At 40.3% G+C, this 18360-nt stretch overlaps 1 protein-coding gene across 1 annotated transcript in view; it reads right to left on the bottom strand.

Moving 5' to 3' along the window:
- Window positions 1-18360, bottom strand: part of LOC139737763 (uncharacterized) — a 180068-nt gene that overhangs the window by 19938 nt on the left and 141770 nt on the right. Inside the window, exons 10-11 of the mRNA XM_071648437.1 lie at window positions 5411-5539; window positions 576-719 (exon numbers count right to left, since the gene is read on the bottom strand). Of these exons, the coding sequence (XP_071504538.1) occupies window positions 576-719; window positions 5411-5539 (273 nt within the window). The remainder of the gene's footprint in view (window positions 1-575; window positions 720-5410; window positions 5540-18360) is intronic.

Raw genomic sequence — 18360 nt, 5'->3', positions numbered from 1 at the left:
CACCCACTCCATAGCAGCTCCATTCTTACTTTAAAGGGATGGACAGTTTTGGTCGAGATTGGGGTTTCAGATTTCAACTTTTTGAGAGATACATGTCATTAGAAGCTTTTGAAATACAATTACAGAGCATACAATTCTACGAGGAATTCAAAGTTTCTTTGATGAAAATTGGTTTTGAAATTGCTGAGATATGCAAACACAAAGAAAAACAAAGTGGTCCTAATAAAAAGTGGGTCTACTATGTCTTCTGACCTCTTTGATTTTGGATGTCTCATTCATTTCAAAACCAATTTTCATCAAATAGAATTTAAATTCCTCTTAGAATTGTATGCTCTTTAATACTTCGTAAGTTGTTTCTCATTATCTCACAAAAAAGTTGGAAGCCTGAAGCCCCATCTCACCCAGAACTGTACCATCTCTTAAACCCGTTGACGGTTTCATTTTGCTACCACACGCATTTCCCATAGACTTTTGCCCGAGTGTACTCGGGACTCGTCCTCGATGGGTTAATATACTTTGTCACGACAATTCTCTTTTTCCTCCTCCTTACCCCGTCAGTCATTTATTGAACATACCTCTTCTGGAATCGTCTGGAACTCCTCGTTCATGTTCGGAGAGTCCCAGGGGTGACTCGCGTTGCTACTGGCAACCTGGCCCTCCAGGGGGCGGGCGGTGGAGGCGGGCGACGCTGGATGTACGGCAGGGGGCGTTCCACTCCCCTAGAATGGGCGCAAGAAGGATTTAGAGCGGTCATTGGGGACAAACATGTACTCCAATGTCATCTTTCATCGTCAAGCCCCCCTCATCTACTTCGCTAGATTTGAAAACAAACTCTTGCTTGGTGCATTAGGGGCCCTTCGATTCTTTCTCAGCCAGTTTTACAACATGAATCATTACCCTACAAATTCCTGCTTTCTCCATAGCATGACTTTTTGGAGGTTGTTTTTTTTGTTGTAGTCTGCAATCCAAGTTTTATTGACTCATTTCATCAGTGTCATATCATATCATTACTGTTCGTGTCCTCACTGAGCCTATGTTCTGTCTACCATCATTAAAGCAAAGTATCTAAAATTTTCTCTCGCAAATTATACTTGACTTTTGAGAATATGCAAACAGAATTCCTCTGCATAAATCATCTCCCCAGTAGTAACACTGATAACTTTAACAGTGAATAATTTCTTCCACTTAATACCTATTTCCAAAATGCTTTACAATAAACTTTATACACATAAAGAACAAGACATTACTTGTGTGTGCTCGCACTACAAAGAAATCACATATATTTAGTGGTTTTTTTTAATGGATTTTGAAGACTTTTGTTTTTGTGGTGATTTTTACAGAAAGGATTAGCAGCAAAGATTTTTTTTTTTTTTTTTTTGGGGGGGGGGGGTGGTAAGGATGGAGGTAGGATTAATCAGGTGTAGTGCATGGACCATATGCTGCTTTTTTGCAATGTTTGTGTACAGGTGGCACAAAGCACACGTCCAATGGAATTCCACTCGCTCCTCTTCTCTGTAGCTTTTAACAACCGAGCATGTGGAGGGAGCACTGTCATGTGTCTGGATAATATGTTTGTTGTTGTTGTTGTTGTTGTGTGTGTGTGTGTGTGTGAGCATGTGTTTTAATGAATTAAGAAAGTTATACGCTGTACAGAGGTCTGGATGTACATTATCTCATAAAAAATTCGAATTCATATCGCACAACCTACTTCCATTGTCAGACACCATAAGGGCTTTTTACACTTGTAAAATTTTGCTTAGCCGCGGACCAACGGTGGGGCTAAGGGGGGGCCTTAGCCCCACCGTTGGTACGGGACTATCCTTAGCCCACTTTCTGTTTACACTCGTTTTTGCCAAAGTGGGCTAGCCCCACCGATAGTACGGTACTATCTGGCCCTGCAAAATAGCAGGGGTTAGCACCGCAATTGCGGTGCTAGCACCTTAATTGCGGTGCCAAGCAAGTGAGTGTAAACAGAACGAAAAAATAATCCTGGGCTAAGCGACGGAGACGAAGTCCGACCCTCACCGACCAATCAGAAACGAGGTAATCAAGTGCTGCCGGTGCGTGCGTGTACGTGTACAGTACACAGCGTAATTATGAATATTCATGTGGTTTGGAAAGTCCGGGGCTAAGAAATACGAGTGTAAAAAGGTCAGTTTTCTCCTTAGCCCCGGACAAGAGATAGTACGGGACTAATTGGCGAGTGTAAAAAGCTGAAAAAATTGGTACGGGACTAACGATAGTCCTGGGTCTGAGAAAGTCCGGGGTTAAGAAACACAAGTGTAAAAAGCCCTAAAGTGTCCTATAAAGATGTGTGTGTTTCTGCATGTGTGTGTACATTCGTACAGGATGTATGTGGTGCTTTTATGAAGCATATACCTTTCTAGGTGAATACATATAGACAAAACATATCAAAATATTCTAATTTTTAGTTTCATAACCATTTGCTTTTAATCTCCATCTCAATCATTTATATGCAATTCTTTTGCAAAAAATCAGAAAGAAACTACTGTTGAGAGTAACAAGAACTTTTTACAAATGTTCAGAAATTTGATGCCAATTTCAGAATTAGTTACGACCTAAGGAAATATTAAACTACTAAACAAAAATAGGAGAAAATACACTAATATCAGTCAGATGATAAAAAGCAAATACATAAACTGGTTATTTGTTTGTGTGTTTTTAGTTGTTCTTTATTGCTATTTTGGATAGTGATCTTTCCAGTATTCTAAAGTAAAGAAGGAAATAAAAAATTCCACAGGCAAGCATGCATTCATTATCATTTTTCTCGATATGGTCTAATTGCTGTGACACTGACACAAATCTATCCAACAGTGAAATTACAATAGAAAGTTCCTCTCTATTTATAAGCTTTTTCCCCCCACTATAGTTTGTCCTTTTTTGCTACAAAGTCACACAGATAAGCTACACTCATGCCAATTGTATTTCAAGCCCCCCCCCCCTCGATGTTTTGTAAACACGTTTCTACCTTCACACTTAATCTGAAAAGGTATTGACGAACAAGCATAACCAACACTATTCGTGATGCTTTGACGCTGAAAACGCCGTCCTTTACTTGTGATTATGTTGTGAGTTAGTCGTTCAAAAGTTGTGCTTTTGCACTATAAATGTCTCCGTGCTATTGCTGTGATTGCGTTATGAATAGGTGGTGAACGAAGTCTACATGTGAAGTTATTCTCTCTCCACACTTTACAGAGCTAGATGATGTACAATCCAAGTGTCTGGTATTCCTTTCAAGATCAGTGTTGTTGAGTGTGCATTCATTTTCTGGACTGCACAGAATGATTTGGCAAAGCGACGTAAAAGCAGCTGAATTGGTAATAGCCAATGAGTGTGCAGGTCTCTCTTTCCCTTAAGTGTTTGGTTTTCATCGAATTATGATATTTCTAAGAAAACCTCTTCAGTTGCAAGGTTTTCATGATTTCACTTTCTTTCTATTCCACTAAGAATGGTAACATCACCACAATGTGAAGGTGATAGCGTGCTTAGAAGACTTTCTCTTCTCTGGGCAGAGCAAATCTATTTCACATCTGCTCAGCAAAAAAAAAAAAAAAAAATGTCCCAAATGACATGACGAATCAATGTCTTTTAATACATTTGTATTGTATTCTGGACTGCACTGTTATCTGAATAGGGGGACAAATATTTGATACCACAATTTATCATCCATTTTTTTTTTCTTTTAGAATAGGGCAAGATTACAAAATTCTGTACATTCATTTTCATCTACATGACATTGTATTAGAATACAGACACATTAAATGTGACTGCCATTACAATGTTGTGAGCTTACTGTTCATACAATAAATATGTTTGTGTTTTGTTTGTTTTGTTTTGTTTTTCCCTTCCTCCATCCAAGCCCCACCCCTCGCACAGAAAGTCTGGCTAGTAGAAAATATGACACATAAATTTGAACGAGAATGAGCGAACACGCAGCACGAATACATTCTGACAGATTAAGTCACACACAGAAGAAACACGACAAAAAAAAAGAAGAAGACATTGCTGTATGCTGTGATAAAATTTCAGGAAGCTGTTACACGAGAAGTGAAGAAAGAGAGCCGCATCGCGTATTTATTTTGATTAAATGCCAGGACATTCTCAGATGCACTATGAACTCCAATCCCCAAGACATACATACACCCGTGCAAAGCCCAAAGCGAACATGTACAGAACACGATACCATGACAAAACATTTTTTTTTTTTTAAGGGGCAAAAGATGACATGAAATTTTCCCCCAAAAGACCCGAACACCTGTAGATATTACCCGAAATCACACACTCATGAAATAAATGACATGATGCATGACATTGTAGATTATAAACATGTCTATTCGACTGCAAGAAGCCAGCGTATAGAGAAAGGAATTTTACAGACGAGAAATTGACTCGGCTCTACCTGGACCTCCCCCTTCCTGAACCCTATAACACAGATGTCATGATTTCCTCTGCTCTGCAAAAATCTTACCATATATTTCAATGCAAGGATTTTTATTTTTTCATTCTTGAAATTTACATTTCTTCTAAATGTTGAATGAATGAATGAAAATCAAGCAGAAAAATGTGTCTGGAACTGTTTTATGCAATCGATCACGGACGCACTTTGATTTTTATTACCACTGGTTCAAGATGGAAATTGCTGAAATGTTCCCATAGAACAGCATTACTACATGTCAACTCTTCCTTTAATCTAAAAAGCATGCTGAAGGCACCGTCTTAAAAAGTGTCTGGGTGGGGTGGGGGGGGGGGGTGGGGGGATACTTAGCTTCATGGACCTACAATGTAAATGCCACCAGCATCTTTGATATACAATGTAGGATAAATATAAAATTACCAGGGTTGAAGATAACGGCTAAAAGTATAACAAGAAAAAAAAAAGACAATTCTTTCACACTGAACAAACTTGAATTGGTAATTCAGGAATTTTGAGGGAAAAACTGATTCACAAGGTTTAAGGGTATTTTTTCACTTCTCTGGAACTGTGATACATGCTGTGTTTGGATCATGCTGTATTGTGTTTTCCATCAACACTACATTAGTGTACACTGATGTATGCCCATTCCTCCCCAAATCTGTTGCCATCCAAGGTGTTGTCATAAAAATAGTGTATGGTCTTTACCCGTGCAATGGAACAAGATTTCGCACTCAGTGAGAGATGGGATGCAGTATTCAACTCGGCTTTGCCTCGTCGAATAGAGTGCCTATATACAGTATTTTTCACGTCATGCGAAATCTTGTACCATTGTACTTGTGACCATTCACTATTTGTATAATATTGGTTTGGTGTGTGTATTTATTCATCCCTCTGAATGGTGGAATAGCATAGCGTGCGGTTTGTGTGTGAGTGCGTACGTTTGTGTGTGTGTGTGTGTGGCTACAAAGAGCTTACCTGCGTATGAATCATGTTACTATGGGCTTTCTGCAGCTGCTTTTCCAGCACGCTAATTCTCGTTTTAATGCCGCTTATGTCCTTTTGCAGCTTTTCGGATGGATTTTGGCTGTACTCCCGCTGGGTGTGCTGCGGGGTGGAGGGGTGAGACGATGCAAAGAAGGGGTGGAATGGAGGCCAAAAAAATGTTCGTCAAGCTCAGAAAACCGAAAAAAGAAGAACAGATGGACGACCGGACCATTCAGACAGTGTATACAGTACTGTATACGCCATATATTTCGTGAGTCTAAATTTTCACGAATACAGAATTCCCGACAATTTTGCAAGTGGTTGAATTCACTATCGCGGAGTCCTGTACTGAAAGGAGAAATGTACATGCATATGTAACATCCACACCGGGATCAGAGTCAATATTTTCGTGTGTCTTTCGCGAATAGCACTCGTCTCACGAAATTCGTGAAAACAGAAACCTCGCGAAATATTCGGCGTATACAGTATATGGAAGAAAAAAATCAACATGAAACAAACAAAAACACACACAACTTTACTTGAAAAGAACATTGAAGTATCAACCTCTAAATGTTGTAACACACACAATCTACGATGTCAAAGGAAGGAGAGTACGTTTGTTTGTTTTTTGTTTGTCTGTTTGTTTTCGAAAGAAGTGAAGTACAATGTACATATATGCCTGGCTCTGAAGGGAGAATGCATAACACTATGCTCTAGGATAGCTATTTGTTTTTTCTTAATTCGGCAGTCGCACATGCTTCAAGTAATAGTAGGCTCATTTCTGTCTTTTTTTCATAATGCTGCGCAAGACAGGGCACAAATTCAGAATAGGTTCAGAGATAAGAAATGAAAATAATTTCTAGTTTTCTACAGAAAAGAATTGAAACTTTTATTCACATCTTGCTCTCATGTACTCTCCTACTTTTGAAAAAAAAAAAACGAACAAAACAAAAAACACACGAACAAGATGCACACAACTAAGAGTTACAGAACTAAACAACCTCAAATTTACCATCTCAATATAAACAAAATATGAATAAAGCATGGACCAAAAAAAAAAAAAAAAATTCCCCAAAGCAAAATGGCATCAATGTTCAATAATACATAGAGCTTGTCCTGTTGAGTATGATAAAAATACCGGGGAAAAACAAAACAAAACAAGAAAACAAAGAAGAAAACCCAGAACTCGTCATCACCAGCGCATAGAGGGCGCCCTGCGTAAGCATTTCAGACCGTGATGCAAACAGCAAGAGTAAGAATGACAGGAAAGGGCATACAGAGATGATTGGATGCATGAGGAACGTAATGAACAACGAAGCGGCGAGAGATACTAGATGAGAGAAAACCCCGGGAAACGCCCGCCTCGGGCGTGGTCCCAATCTTCCTTCTCCCATCCCCCCCTTCCCAAGGGGGAGGGGGTTACTTACTTCCCTAGGGTCTACATCTACGCTTTTCTTCCGACTGTTCCGCCCCTTCCGTTTGCCCGGCGGGGACTTGGGGCAGTGGAGGCTAGTTAGGCTCTGGGAGCGATTTTTTTGCAGACTCGCGCGGGCCTTCCGTCGGGTGAACGGAGAAGATGCCCACTGACCGAGGTGCGAGAGGGGTCAGAGTTGAGAGGGGACGACAGAATGTGGGGGAGGAAGAGAATTTAATGGGAGAGGAGGTTAAAGAAAGAGAAAGGATTGGAAAGTTGAGGGTTTTTTTTAAAGAAAAATAAGGAACGGGAGAGAGAATAGAGTGATACAGAAATCATTATACATTCCATGCTAATATCTGGAAGAAAGGTCATGTGGAAAAAACAAAACAGAAAAAAAAAAGGAGAAAAATTGCTAATGAGATGAGGTAACACATTGCAGGTTGACGGATGATTATATTTGATGCCAAGTCTTATTAGTTCCCTCCACAAACTGAAAAGAAAATTGACAAAGATCACTGAAATCAACGTGAAAATAACACATTAACTCTGGGTAGTTTTTTTCATTCTACCCTACTATGTCAAAGACATAAAAACTTCCTCTAAATTTTCTCACTCCTGAACCTCCCTTCCAACTCCCTACCCCTCAAAAAGAAGAAGAAGAACAACAACAACAAAAAAATATGGAAGTTTCTTCTTTTTTTTTTTCTTCTCTATGGGAATGAATTCATCACTTGTTCTGCGATGGATGTTGCAAGCGGAACCACTGCATGCTCTCCACATGAGCAAATCATCTCCCGGGGATGACTTCTGGATGCATTCAATTAGGACGGTTTGTGAAAGAGCTCCCTTGTGTATGTGGGGGGGGGGGGGGGGGGGGGGGTGAGGGACTCATAAACAGGTGTTTTCAAACTGTCTGGCAACTACACAAATGGTATTTTCTTGTGGTAGACACTGGAAGATGGCAGCTTTCATCCTCGAGCCAACATCCAACCTCCATGTAACAACATCCTGGGACCGCTTATACTTGTACCATCACTGGAGAAATTCAACATACAACAATGTGAAGAAATGTACCCCAGCCTTCCCGCTCCTCCACCCCCCCCCCCCAACCAGCTCACACCTTCAACACAAACTAACTCATCCTGCTACCACTTCTGAGTGATGTTGAAATCAAACCGCTGCCAAGCAATAATAACCATGTACACGTAGGCCGAAACACAAATGTAAGTGACGACAAAATGTCCACCAATCTATTTCAAATCCGACAAACAATAAAATATGCATTCCTTCTTCCATAGATTGTGACAATTGTACATTCATTTCTCATTCACAAATGCACTCTCTCAACTCTCTTTCTCTCCCCCCCCCCCCCCGACTTTTATCTTCCCTTTTTTTTTCTCTCTCTGTCTCAGAGCTTACTTGTATCCCTCTAATTGCACTTAAATATACATTTATCTATCATGCATATCGACATCCATTATACTGTCCCTCAAAAAAAAAATGGACATATGGCTAGCCATTATCAAGTTTCAATCTCTTAACAATCCAACATTAGAGCCCTCCCTCCCTTTTTTCCCTTCTTTTGAAGGAAAAACAAAATCTTTCGCTTTCCTTTATTTCTCTGCTTTGAAGGAGCGCTCTCTCGAATGAATATCACAGAAATTTTTATTCACTTTGCGCGCCGAGCACACAGGACAAGGTGCGATGCGCAGGTAACCCAATCTTGGAATCATTTGATCACCTTGGTCCCAGGGGGGAGAACCAGAGAAAAGGGCAAATGGGGAGTGGGGGGGGGGGGGATGGGGGTAGAAGAGGAAATCAAGTTTTCTTCTCTTTCCGGCATCGCTGGCTCTCCTCTCACGATTCATGACGGAGAGATTCTCCGCTCTCATTCCAGCCGCAGATCAACTGGACGACTTGCCGTGTGCTTTACATACCCATACAGACTCCCATTCATCTATCCACATCCAAACGCTGCTAGCTGTTCTCCTGACTGTTTTACTCGGTAAATGCTTCTTGGAGAAAATAAAAAGACCTGTGCCTTGACTGAAGACTATCCCATCTCAGTACAGCAGCTGTATGGACAGGCTGAACACAACAGAAAGGAACATATAGATTTTGTTCCTCAGGCTAATGCACTTTCCATGAACTTTATAATTTGGTAGGAAAGGAGTAAGAAAAAAAAAATCTAATATTCAAACTCAGTCTTGAAATTAGGCTAACGAAAATCAACTTTAGCATGTTGGTATTGCGGGAAATGGAATGCAGAAAAGTGCAGGGGGAAAAACTGTACACGCATTGACTGGCACTGCACTGTTGTCCTGAACTATTAAGAGGCTGTCAAAGTTTTTTTTTAAATATCTTTGTGGGATCTGGGAGAATTTGTCGGTTAATGTAATTTTTATCTGCAGCCTTATGACAGCGATTTGCTTCAGACGTGTCATAAAACCCTGCAGAAATATTTCCCCCATTAAAGAACAGTTCTGAACAATTGTGACTAAGCATAATATTGCACCATGCTTCTTCTTTTTTTTCGTCTTCTCTTTTCGATTTTTTTTTCTTTTTTGTGGGGATAGATAGAGTTAGGGACTTCTTTAGGAACTCACACAGAAGAATTTTAACAGGAATAGTGATGAGTCCACCAAATAACACGATGGAAGAGACTTCAACATGAGGAATTTGTGCAGTAGGCTGTTAACTGGGTTCAAGCCGCAAGGATGACTCGCTATCAAAATTACGCTTTCATTTTCTGTAATCGGCAAAAGGGTCTCCCCCAACTTTTTGGCCTTTCAGCCTATAACAACTTGACAGAAAGAGGCTGAGCGAGGCAAGACAAACATAAGTGCACTTTGAGCAGAAGTCGTTTCTGTCCCTTTAAAACACCATGGAGATGATATCGCTATGGAAACAAAACTCGTCTGGTCTCTCCCGCCATGCTTAACGGGAGAAACAAGCGAGCAGATGGCCAGATCGACTCTCAGCCACTCGGCACCCTTCGCGCACACACACTCGCTCTACGTCCCCGTAATGCAACCCAAGACCAATTTATCCGGGAGCACGTTTTCTCGCCGGGCGCAAACACCAGTACCTCACGGTGGGGGATCGCCAACAGATTATGTTCCGGGATGGATATTCCTGCGCCGATGCCCAGAGAAAGCTCGACGTGCCCGCTGAAAAAAGAAAGACAGTCGTGGCAAAGGTGCAATAATGTTTGCTCTCTGCGATATCCGAGACATAGCTGAAAGAGCATATGCCTCAAATGCCCTCCTGTAACCTGACGACTCTCCCCTCTCGAGTGAAGATCACTTCGGAAAGTATGATGCCAAGTTGTACTCACTTGATATATACCACACAATGTCCTCAAACAACACAAAACATTGAACCCCAAAAATCGCTGTATAATCCAAAAGATATCATTCTCACGAACACACAGGATCACGGGGATTATCACAAAGCACTTGCTCATCCGAAACAAGATTAAATATCTGATGATCTGTTTTCCTTCTCCAGTTCTCGGCAAATCATTCTCTCTGCCAATGTTTAGTATCTTTCACATTAAAGCTTGAATTAGAACAGATAAAACAGTAAAAAACACTTCTAACATTCAACAACGTGGCTAATAGCCCGGGCCCTGTTGCATAGAAAAGGTACAACCAAACATAAGTCAGAAAATCATATTGAGTCAGGTACAGTATCAGCCAATCAGAATTGAGTTTTCAGAGACTTATGTTTGATATTCCCATTTATGTTCGATCCCAACTTTTAAATAAAAGAGCCCTAGTTCTATGAACTGATTAACTGAACAGAAAAAAAGAGAAGAGAAACGGAATAAAACATAACAAAAAACATAACAAGGAAAACAAGTAAATTTTAATGATGCAAAATAAGAACAAAACTCACCTGTGAAATTCCATACAGCAGCTGACTTGCCTATAATAACAATCGGTGTGGATCAAGTTGTAATTTTTTCTGCTCAAATTTGTGCAAACCCCCCAAATAGAGAGAGCTGTGACAGAAGGCTGCAAAGGTTTTATTTGTTTGTCTATTCCACTACGCAAACAAACATCCCACTCCTTTGAAACGTGGTCATACACAAAATATCACTGCCTCTCTCACGGATGGGAAGTGTTGGAAAATTGTTTTGATGTCATAAATGGTCAGAGTTGTACGACAAATACAGAGGGGGAAAAAAAATGAACACCCAACTTCCTATAAAACACCCCCACTACGAGGTATACTGCCTAAAACATGTGACACAGAGTCACAAACACACACACAGACATACCTGTGCACACACACAGACATGCACACACACACACACACACACACACACACAGTATACTTCCTCATTGCGTAACTTGCCTCTGTTGATAGTTTCCATAGCAACTGCCAATTTCAATAACCACATATCATTCTGTCTCCAACGAACATGTTCTTGCACCACACAATCGTATCCCACAATTCCTTGTACTAAAAACTACCAGAAGAGAACCGCAGAATCTTCTAACAACACTAGCGTGCAAGCCAGCCTCCAGACATCACTGTTCCATTTTGAAAATCCAATCTAACAGCTACTTCAAAAGACACACACATTAAAAAAATGAAGGGGAGATGAAAATGGAGCGGGTCAAACATTTCACTACTTACACTGAACAATTGATTTCTCAACAGCGCAAACCAACCAGCTTTCCTCCAACAAACCATTCCATGAAATTACTCCCACGTGATCGGGCAACTGTGTATATCATCATGACTCCTGCCTTTTCTTTTTCCCTGGAAGCGGTGTCGTAACTCCATGAATCTCCTGTGTGTAAGTGGCACAGGCTGTGTCCGAGCTTTAAACCGCACGTTGACAACAAAACAAACAATAAAACAAAAAGGAAATCCCCCAACCCCCTTCCCCACCCCCCTAAAAAAAAAAAACAACAGCTTCCTCTCAAAGACTGGGAATCCACTTGCGTCAAAAACTGCCAATTTCCTGACAGATATTTCCCATGAACAGAAAAAGGACAGAGGCAGCACCAGAAACCTAACGTCAACAGTTGCGCATTTGATGGAAATCATACATCCTACGCTGAAACCAGCACTCTATGGCCTCATTACCAGATTGCTCCATGGTCGTACCACTCTTGCATGCTTACTAGTATCATGTTCCTTTTGTTTTTAACAACAAAAAAAAAAACAACAACAACAACAACAGCTTCCTCTCAAAGACTGGGAATCCACTTGCGTCAAAAACTGCCAATTTCCTGACAGATATTTCCCAGAACAGAAAAAGGACAGAGGCAGCACCAGAAACGTAACGTCAACTGTTGGACATTTGATGGAAATCATACATCCTACGCTGAATACCACAAGAGGCAAATTTCATTGAAACTCTCTTCACCTGCGCAAAATTTCTGCTGATTATCGGAGGCGTCACATTCTTTTCTCTCTCTTTTTGTTTTAAGGTGAAATCCCCAAATTCCTCCTGAGCTCACTGAACACCACTGCCAAAAAATTGCAACACCGAGTCTCATTCCTCTCCCTCGTCCGACTGGGAAGGCATTGAATTGACAACTGTGTCGAATACTTCTGCAGCCTTTCTACACAGAAACCAGCACTCTATGGCCTCATTACCAGATTGCTCCATGGTCGTACCACTCTTGCATGCTTACTAGTATCATGTTCATTTTGTTTTTTAACAAGCTCGTTTGTTCTCGTTGCCTTTTGTTTTGAGCCTGCACAATTTCACAGTCGAAGACAAAAGATGGAGGTCACTGATGACATGTATCGAGTCAGCTACAAGGATCTCCTTTCCACCACTCTGCTGTGCATGCATGTGTAGTTGAGACCAGTGTGGTTGCGAGACCTTGCGCCGCAAATGACGACCAGAAACTGCCATAAAAACTGAGCCATCGCCATGGCCGGAGCAGAGGTGTGTGCTTTCGCAACGGGTGCCACTCAAACTTGATACAAAAAAGTCAAATTCACTTCCTACTTCGTTTAAAGGGGGAAATCAAATCAACTTTCCCCTGTCATCACCATGAGCCAGAATGTGAGGCACATTTCCTCTCGTGTTCAGATTCAACCGATAAAAGTCTCGGGAAATTCTGCTGCAAGAGTGATCACCTCTTGATCAAATTGGCAACCCTGATTTTTACTGCGTATCTTAAATATAGATAGGAAAAAAAATAGGAAAAAGATATAAGTGTACTGGTAAATATCATTAAATATGCGCAAAATCAGTACAAGATTTATAAAAGTTTGTCATATATGAGAGAGATAGAGGAGTTTTTATCTCTCGATAGCTGCATTGTCTCTTTATGAACTAACTATGAATTTAGCAATTAAGAGATATTAGAAAAATCTTCAATGAGTATAAAGAACGCAAAAATATGCTCGATAAAAGAGACTATTTTAATCTGCCTTGCTGAACGCAATTTATGAATAGTAACAACAAAAACACAACCAAAAATATGGCACCAAATCACAAAAATGTTATTTCTGTGATCCAAAGGGGTCAAAGGTGACCACTCTTTCCTGCAACCTTAAAGATACTGGTCCAAGCATCTTCGAGTTTAATGAATGCCATATTCCACTCTCGTCAGCACCGGCCATGATCCTGAAATACAAATCGGCCTTGCGTCACTACAGAATAGTCCTGCATACTTGTACGTTTGGACAATTTGCTAATTTTTCTCACTCACAAAGTCTTCCTTTTCAGCAACAGATCAGACCGTTCATTCAACAAGATGTCAACAATCCTCAGGAATACAGTTCCTGTAAACTTAACATGTATGTTGGATGAGAAGGGGTCCCATACTGGAGGGCGAAAGATCTCCACAGAGCGATTTGCAAGCCCTATGACCCCTTTCCTTTCCTCTCCTTTCCCCCTTCATCCTCAATCTGCCAATTCTTCCACTGTACAGTCCCCCTCCCCCCCCCCCCCCCCCCCCCTCGGGCATTCTAATGACATCAGTGAAACTAGCCCACAGGCTACTATTAATGCCCACCGAATGATGTACACAGGTTGCCCAATCGTGATAGAGCTTCGGGGAATCGTGCGCAACATGTTTGAAGAGGGACTCAAAGTCAGAGTTCGAGACACATAACCTAATCCATGGTACGGCTAGAGGAATGAGCCAGAGAGAGGGGGGGGGGGGGGGGAAGAGCCCTAGATGAAGAAAACCTTCAATAACTACAATAACACTGTCTGCAATTGGCTACATGTAGTTACACAAGACTGAGAAAGTACAACTGCTGTATCTGAAATGTAAAAATTTGTATTGAAGTCATTGTATGGTCTCAATATAAAGATGATTATTGCTAGAGAGAGAAAAAAAAAATGATATTTTGTGCTGGATGGTGGATTATTACCCACTTACCAGAAATTCCAGGTTCCTACAGAGAGTGAAATTAGAATATGATCACAGCTAACAAGCTCAAGGATTAGTGCTCCACACATAAGTAGAGCAGATATGAAGGTTGGGAAACAACATAATATTTCTTCATGCCGTTGATGGTAATGAGAGTAATTATCCCTTATCACGATAATTGTAATGATGAGAAAATAAGTAGTCATTACACCTGTAGTAATGGTAATGATTCTCCTTAAAGGGAAGCAGTCCTGAGATTTTCACTGTACTGATAATTAAGAAGAGTAAAAAATATAACCTTTCACCAATTTATACGCGTGGACATCAAAAATTGTCTCCGTACGCGATTTTTAAAAAATAATTCCTGCAAGCGATCGTGTAAGAGCCTGCCAAAAGGTGCAACGTCATTGATGCCCTACTTTCAAGTTGACAGCCGTGCCTCAGAAAACCAATTTAAGTGTTCAAAATGATCATATCTGATTTTTTCATAAAATGTGACAATATAGGGCTTTATTATTTCAAACAAAATATTTTAAGCTTATTTATATATACAATTAATATAGAAATAAATGGTAAACATGTATTCATAAATAACTAGGGAGCGTATGCATGACAAGCAGAACACCGCTGGAAAGAGTTGTGCATCGATGACATATGACTCTCCGCCAAGACTTGCTCATTTGCAGAGTCACACGTTTTTAACCGAAATATACGAGCTTATTTGGTGATTTGATAGTTTGTTTTTGATGAAAGTAGTTTATTTGAGGTACCAACAACAACATAATTCTTTTTAATTTCGTGAGGACTGCGTCCCTTTAAAGCCACTGTATACCATTGGGAGCAGTGATTTACAAAATTCTGAAGTTATCACATTTGATGCATACAATGTGTAGGTCAGTTGTATCACAAAACATTCTACCATACACAAATTTTGCAATAAAGCCTAAAATATAAGGAGATATCACTATTTTTCTCAATAAACCAAACCTGTAGATGGTTTATTCTGGAAGCAATTTTGATAAAACTATTGTTCAATTTTTGTGTTTTAACCATATGTAACATTTATTACACTGTAACTACTGCAAACAGAGGAAAATGACCAGAAATGTGTATAATCTATTAGTGGAAAAATGAGCAAAGAAAATGGGATTCCATCATCCCGATGAATCCCATTTTCTTTGCTCATTTTTCCACTAATAATTTATCACAGCGATCAACATTTTTACATTGGTTGTTTCTATCCCTGACTCACATTTTAGAACTATTTAGAACTATTAATTGCCCTGACATGCTTGAATGCACATAATATCATGATTGCTCTCTCCTATCCACAAAGCAGAGCAAACTTTTGCAACATCTCGCCTGACAATTTCCAACAAACCTGAGCCCTCGCTTTAAGGAGGAAATGCGTACGACATGGGTGTCAATCTCCCTCAACATTTTTTTTTCTCTTTTTCTTTTTCTGTTTTTTAAGCCGAGTCCCTGTCCTCAGATGAGTAGGGTCGGATTACAAGCTCACACTTTGGCTGCTACTACAACTTCCTGCATGTCATTGAGTCTATATGGCTGAGTGGATAAGAGCGCTCGTCTCTGAATGACATCAGAGCGTGGTATGGGTTCATGGGTTCGAGCCCGTGCGAAGCCCGACATGTTTGCCCTTCAGCAAAGGCGCTTTATCCACATTACTGCTCTCCATCTAGGAGTAGAAATGGTACCCGGATAGGATGAGAAAGTTTATGTCAGTTGATCAGCACGTGCGCGTCTGTAAAATGGCTGCGACTGGCTGGAATGCTCCCCAGGGAGTGGAGAATGAGCACTGTTAGTGCTGGTTAGAAATATTGTATCCAGTGACAGGGGTAATAATAGTCTGTAAAGCGCATTGAGATACTTAACAAGTGTGAAATGCGCTATATACAAACTAACTTTTATTATCATTTTTATTATTATTATTATCTTTACTATTACTACTACTACTACTACAACTATTACTACTATTAAGTACACACAGACATACTTCTTTTATCCCCAAAGTAATTTCTTACTTGCTTGTTTGTCCTTTTTTTAAAACGAAAATCGATATTACTACACAAGGTGGCAAAACTTCAAAATTTAATTGAGGCATGATTCTATAATCTGCATAAATTTACTCCAAACATGCAACAATTAAAAATGTGCAAAAGTTGTTCACTTTTCTGCCATGAAAATGTGCTATGCCAATACCCATATTGCACGCCTGGCGACATATATTGATGTCATGTGACATGCTACAAGACGTACCTTTCATAACACTGATTAAATATCTTGACGATTTTTATATGCAATGATGTACTCAATAATTCTCCTCTTGCCATAACTCAACACGTCTAACCAGGGCTGCCGATATTCCATGCACCAAAATTGGGAACGTCCCCAAAAGCCATTGAGGAGATACTTGTGTGTCGCATGCATCATAAGTGGGCAACGATCATTCCTATATTAGGAAGCTTTCATTTTCTTTTCATGCAGACATGAAGAGGTACTTTATTTTTTTCTCAGGAGCCTCTGAAGAATCGGGAGATACAGTAGCAGCCCTGGTTATGTGTATCCACATCTAATCACATTATATAATCACATGATATAATCACATAATTCAGTCACATGATTATAATCACATGATGGATACATTCCAAGTGTTAATAAACCAACTCCATCATATCTATTGCATACAGGACTGAAATGTATTGCACAGTACACCTATGGGGCTCCACCGCACTACTGAGAGGTTTAGGGTTAAATCTCATAGCATTAAAAATCATTTGCAACCAGGGACACTAAGAGTTAATATAAACAACCTTGGCTCCTCAGTACAGAGATAATTACCGTAGATGCGATTAATCAAATTTAGCAACTCTTTATGTCTGATGCTCCTCTCCTTTACTTGTGAGGTTGAAATCTAAACTACGGTCAACTTATTTCCATTACCAGTCTCGTAGAAGTAGGGCTTCACGGAGGAAATAATTTGCAATCCTTCATCACAAACAATTACCTGACAGAGCGAGTTTCTGTTGCGGGTTTGAATTCCTGCATCGAGATATGATACACATTATAGAGCCATACATACAGCCCGTTATATATTTCACTGCTTTGACTTATAGTTGTACCTACAGTGTACAGTAAGACTGCAGATAGTGAAGACCATTGCAAAACATACAAATGTACACAGGCCAGGTTTGGGGCTTCTTTATCCCTTTTACAATCATATCAAGTATCTTACATCACATGTTGGTGGGTAAAAAGAATTGTTCCAGGACAAAAAAAAAAAATATGTCAAGACCAAGATTTGCTGACTGTTTTTGAACAAATAACTTACGAGAAATAGACACACAGTCTTACATTCCATGTTTTGTTGGAATATTTTGAAACACATGCACCTTGTAACCAGGTTTGTGAGATATTCCTTACCTCCCAATTTGAATATATCAAACAAATGTTACTTTTACTGCTGAAAAGACTTTATTTGAGCTTGTACCATCACACAACAGGAGCAGAAACAAAACAACATCAAATTAACCAAACATTAAAGTGGCTGGAGTCTGTTCTAAGACATGAGAAAATCCACATTTGATGCAGAGTGAATATCTTACATGGCCATTTCACTGTGACAGCGCAGACCGATTTCACGAGACATAAAATTCAGAGACCCTGAAAACCCTGTTGATCGTGAAGGTCATCAGTCCCTCCAAAACTGGCTGGACGAACAGCTGTGCGGTCTGTCTGCGAGAGACGTGTCTTTCAACGCTCCCCATCAAACCCTTCATCTCTCTACCGGCCAGCCGTGCAGTCAGCCGGCCCAGTAGGGCAGCCACAACTTTTTGTTTGTTGTGTATAAAAACGAGTCTCACATACAACGTACAGTCCCCAGCTGCCCACCCCCAAACAACGGTAAGACAATCATACCAGCACAATTCGACGAAGGTTCAAACCGGAGTTCATTAATAACAAATATCACCACCTCCCCCCCCCCCCCGCCACAACCATTCTACAATACAACTTCCCTGCATTCAGCGTATACACACCCAAACATTCAAAGCGACATCCATAGACAGAGCTATCAGACAAGCTGGTAAACCATCTCTTCCAGCACTTTGTTCCTGTACATAAAAACTGATATCTACTAAAAAGATATC

The sequence above is a fragment of the Diadema antillarum genome, unplaced genomic scaffold (genome assembly GCF_040938485.1).
Source record: "Diadema antillarum isolate AM-2024a unplaced genomic scaffold, OU_Dant_1.0 seq00000704_RagTag, whole genome shotgun sequence".
In the NCBI taxonomy this organism is placed as follows: domain Eukaryota; kingdom Metazoa; phylum Echinodermata; class Echinoidea; order Diadematoida; family Diadematidae; genus Diadema; species Diadema antillarum.
The sequence above is the reverse complement of the archived record's forward strand: the minus strand, read 5'-3'. Positions and strand labels throughout refer to the sequence as shown.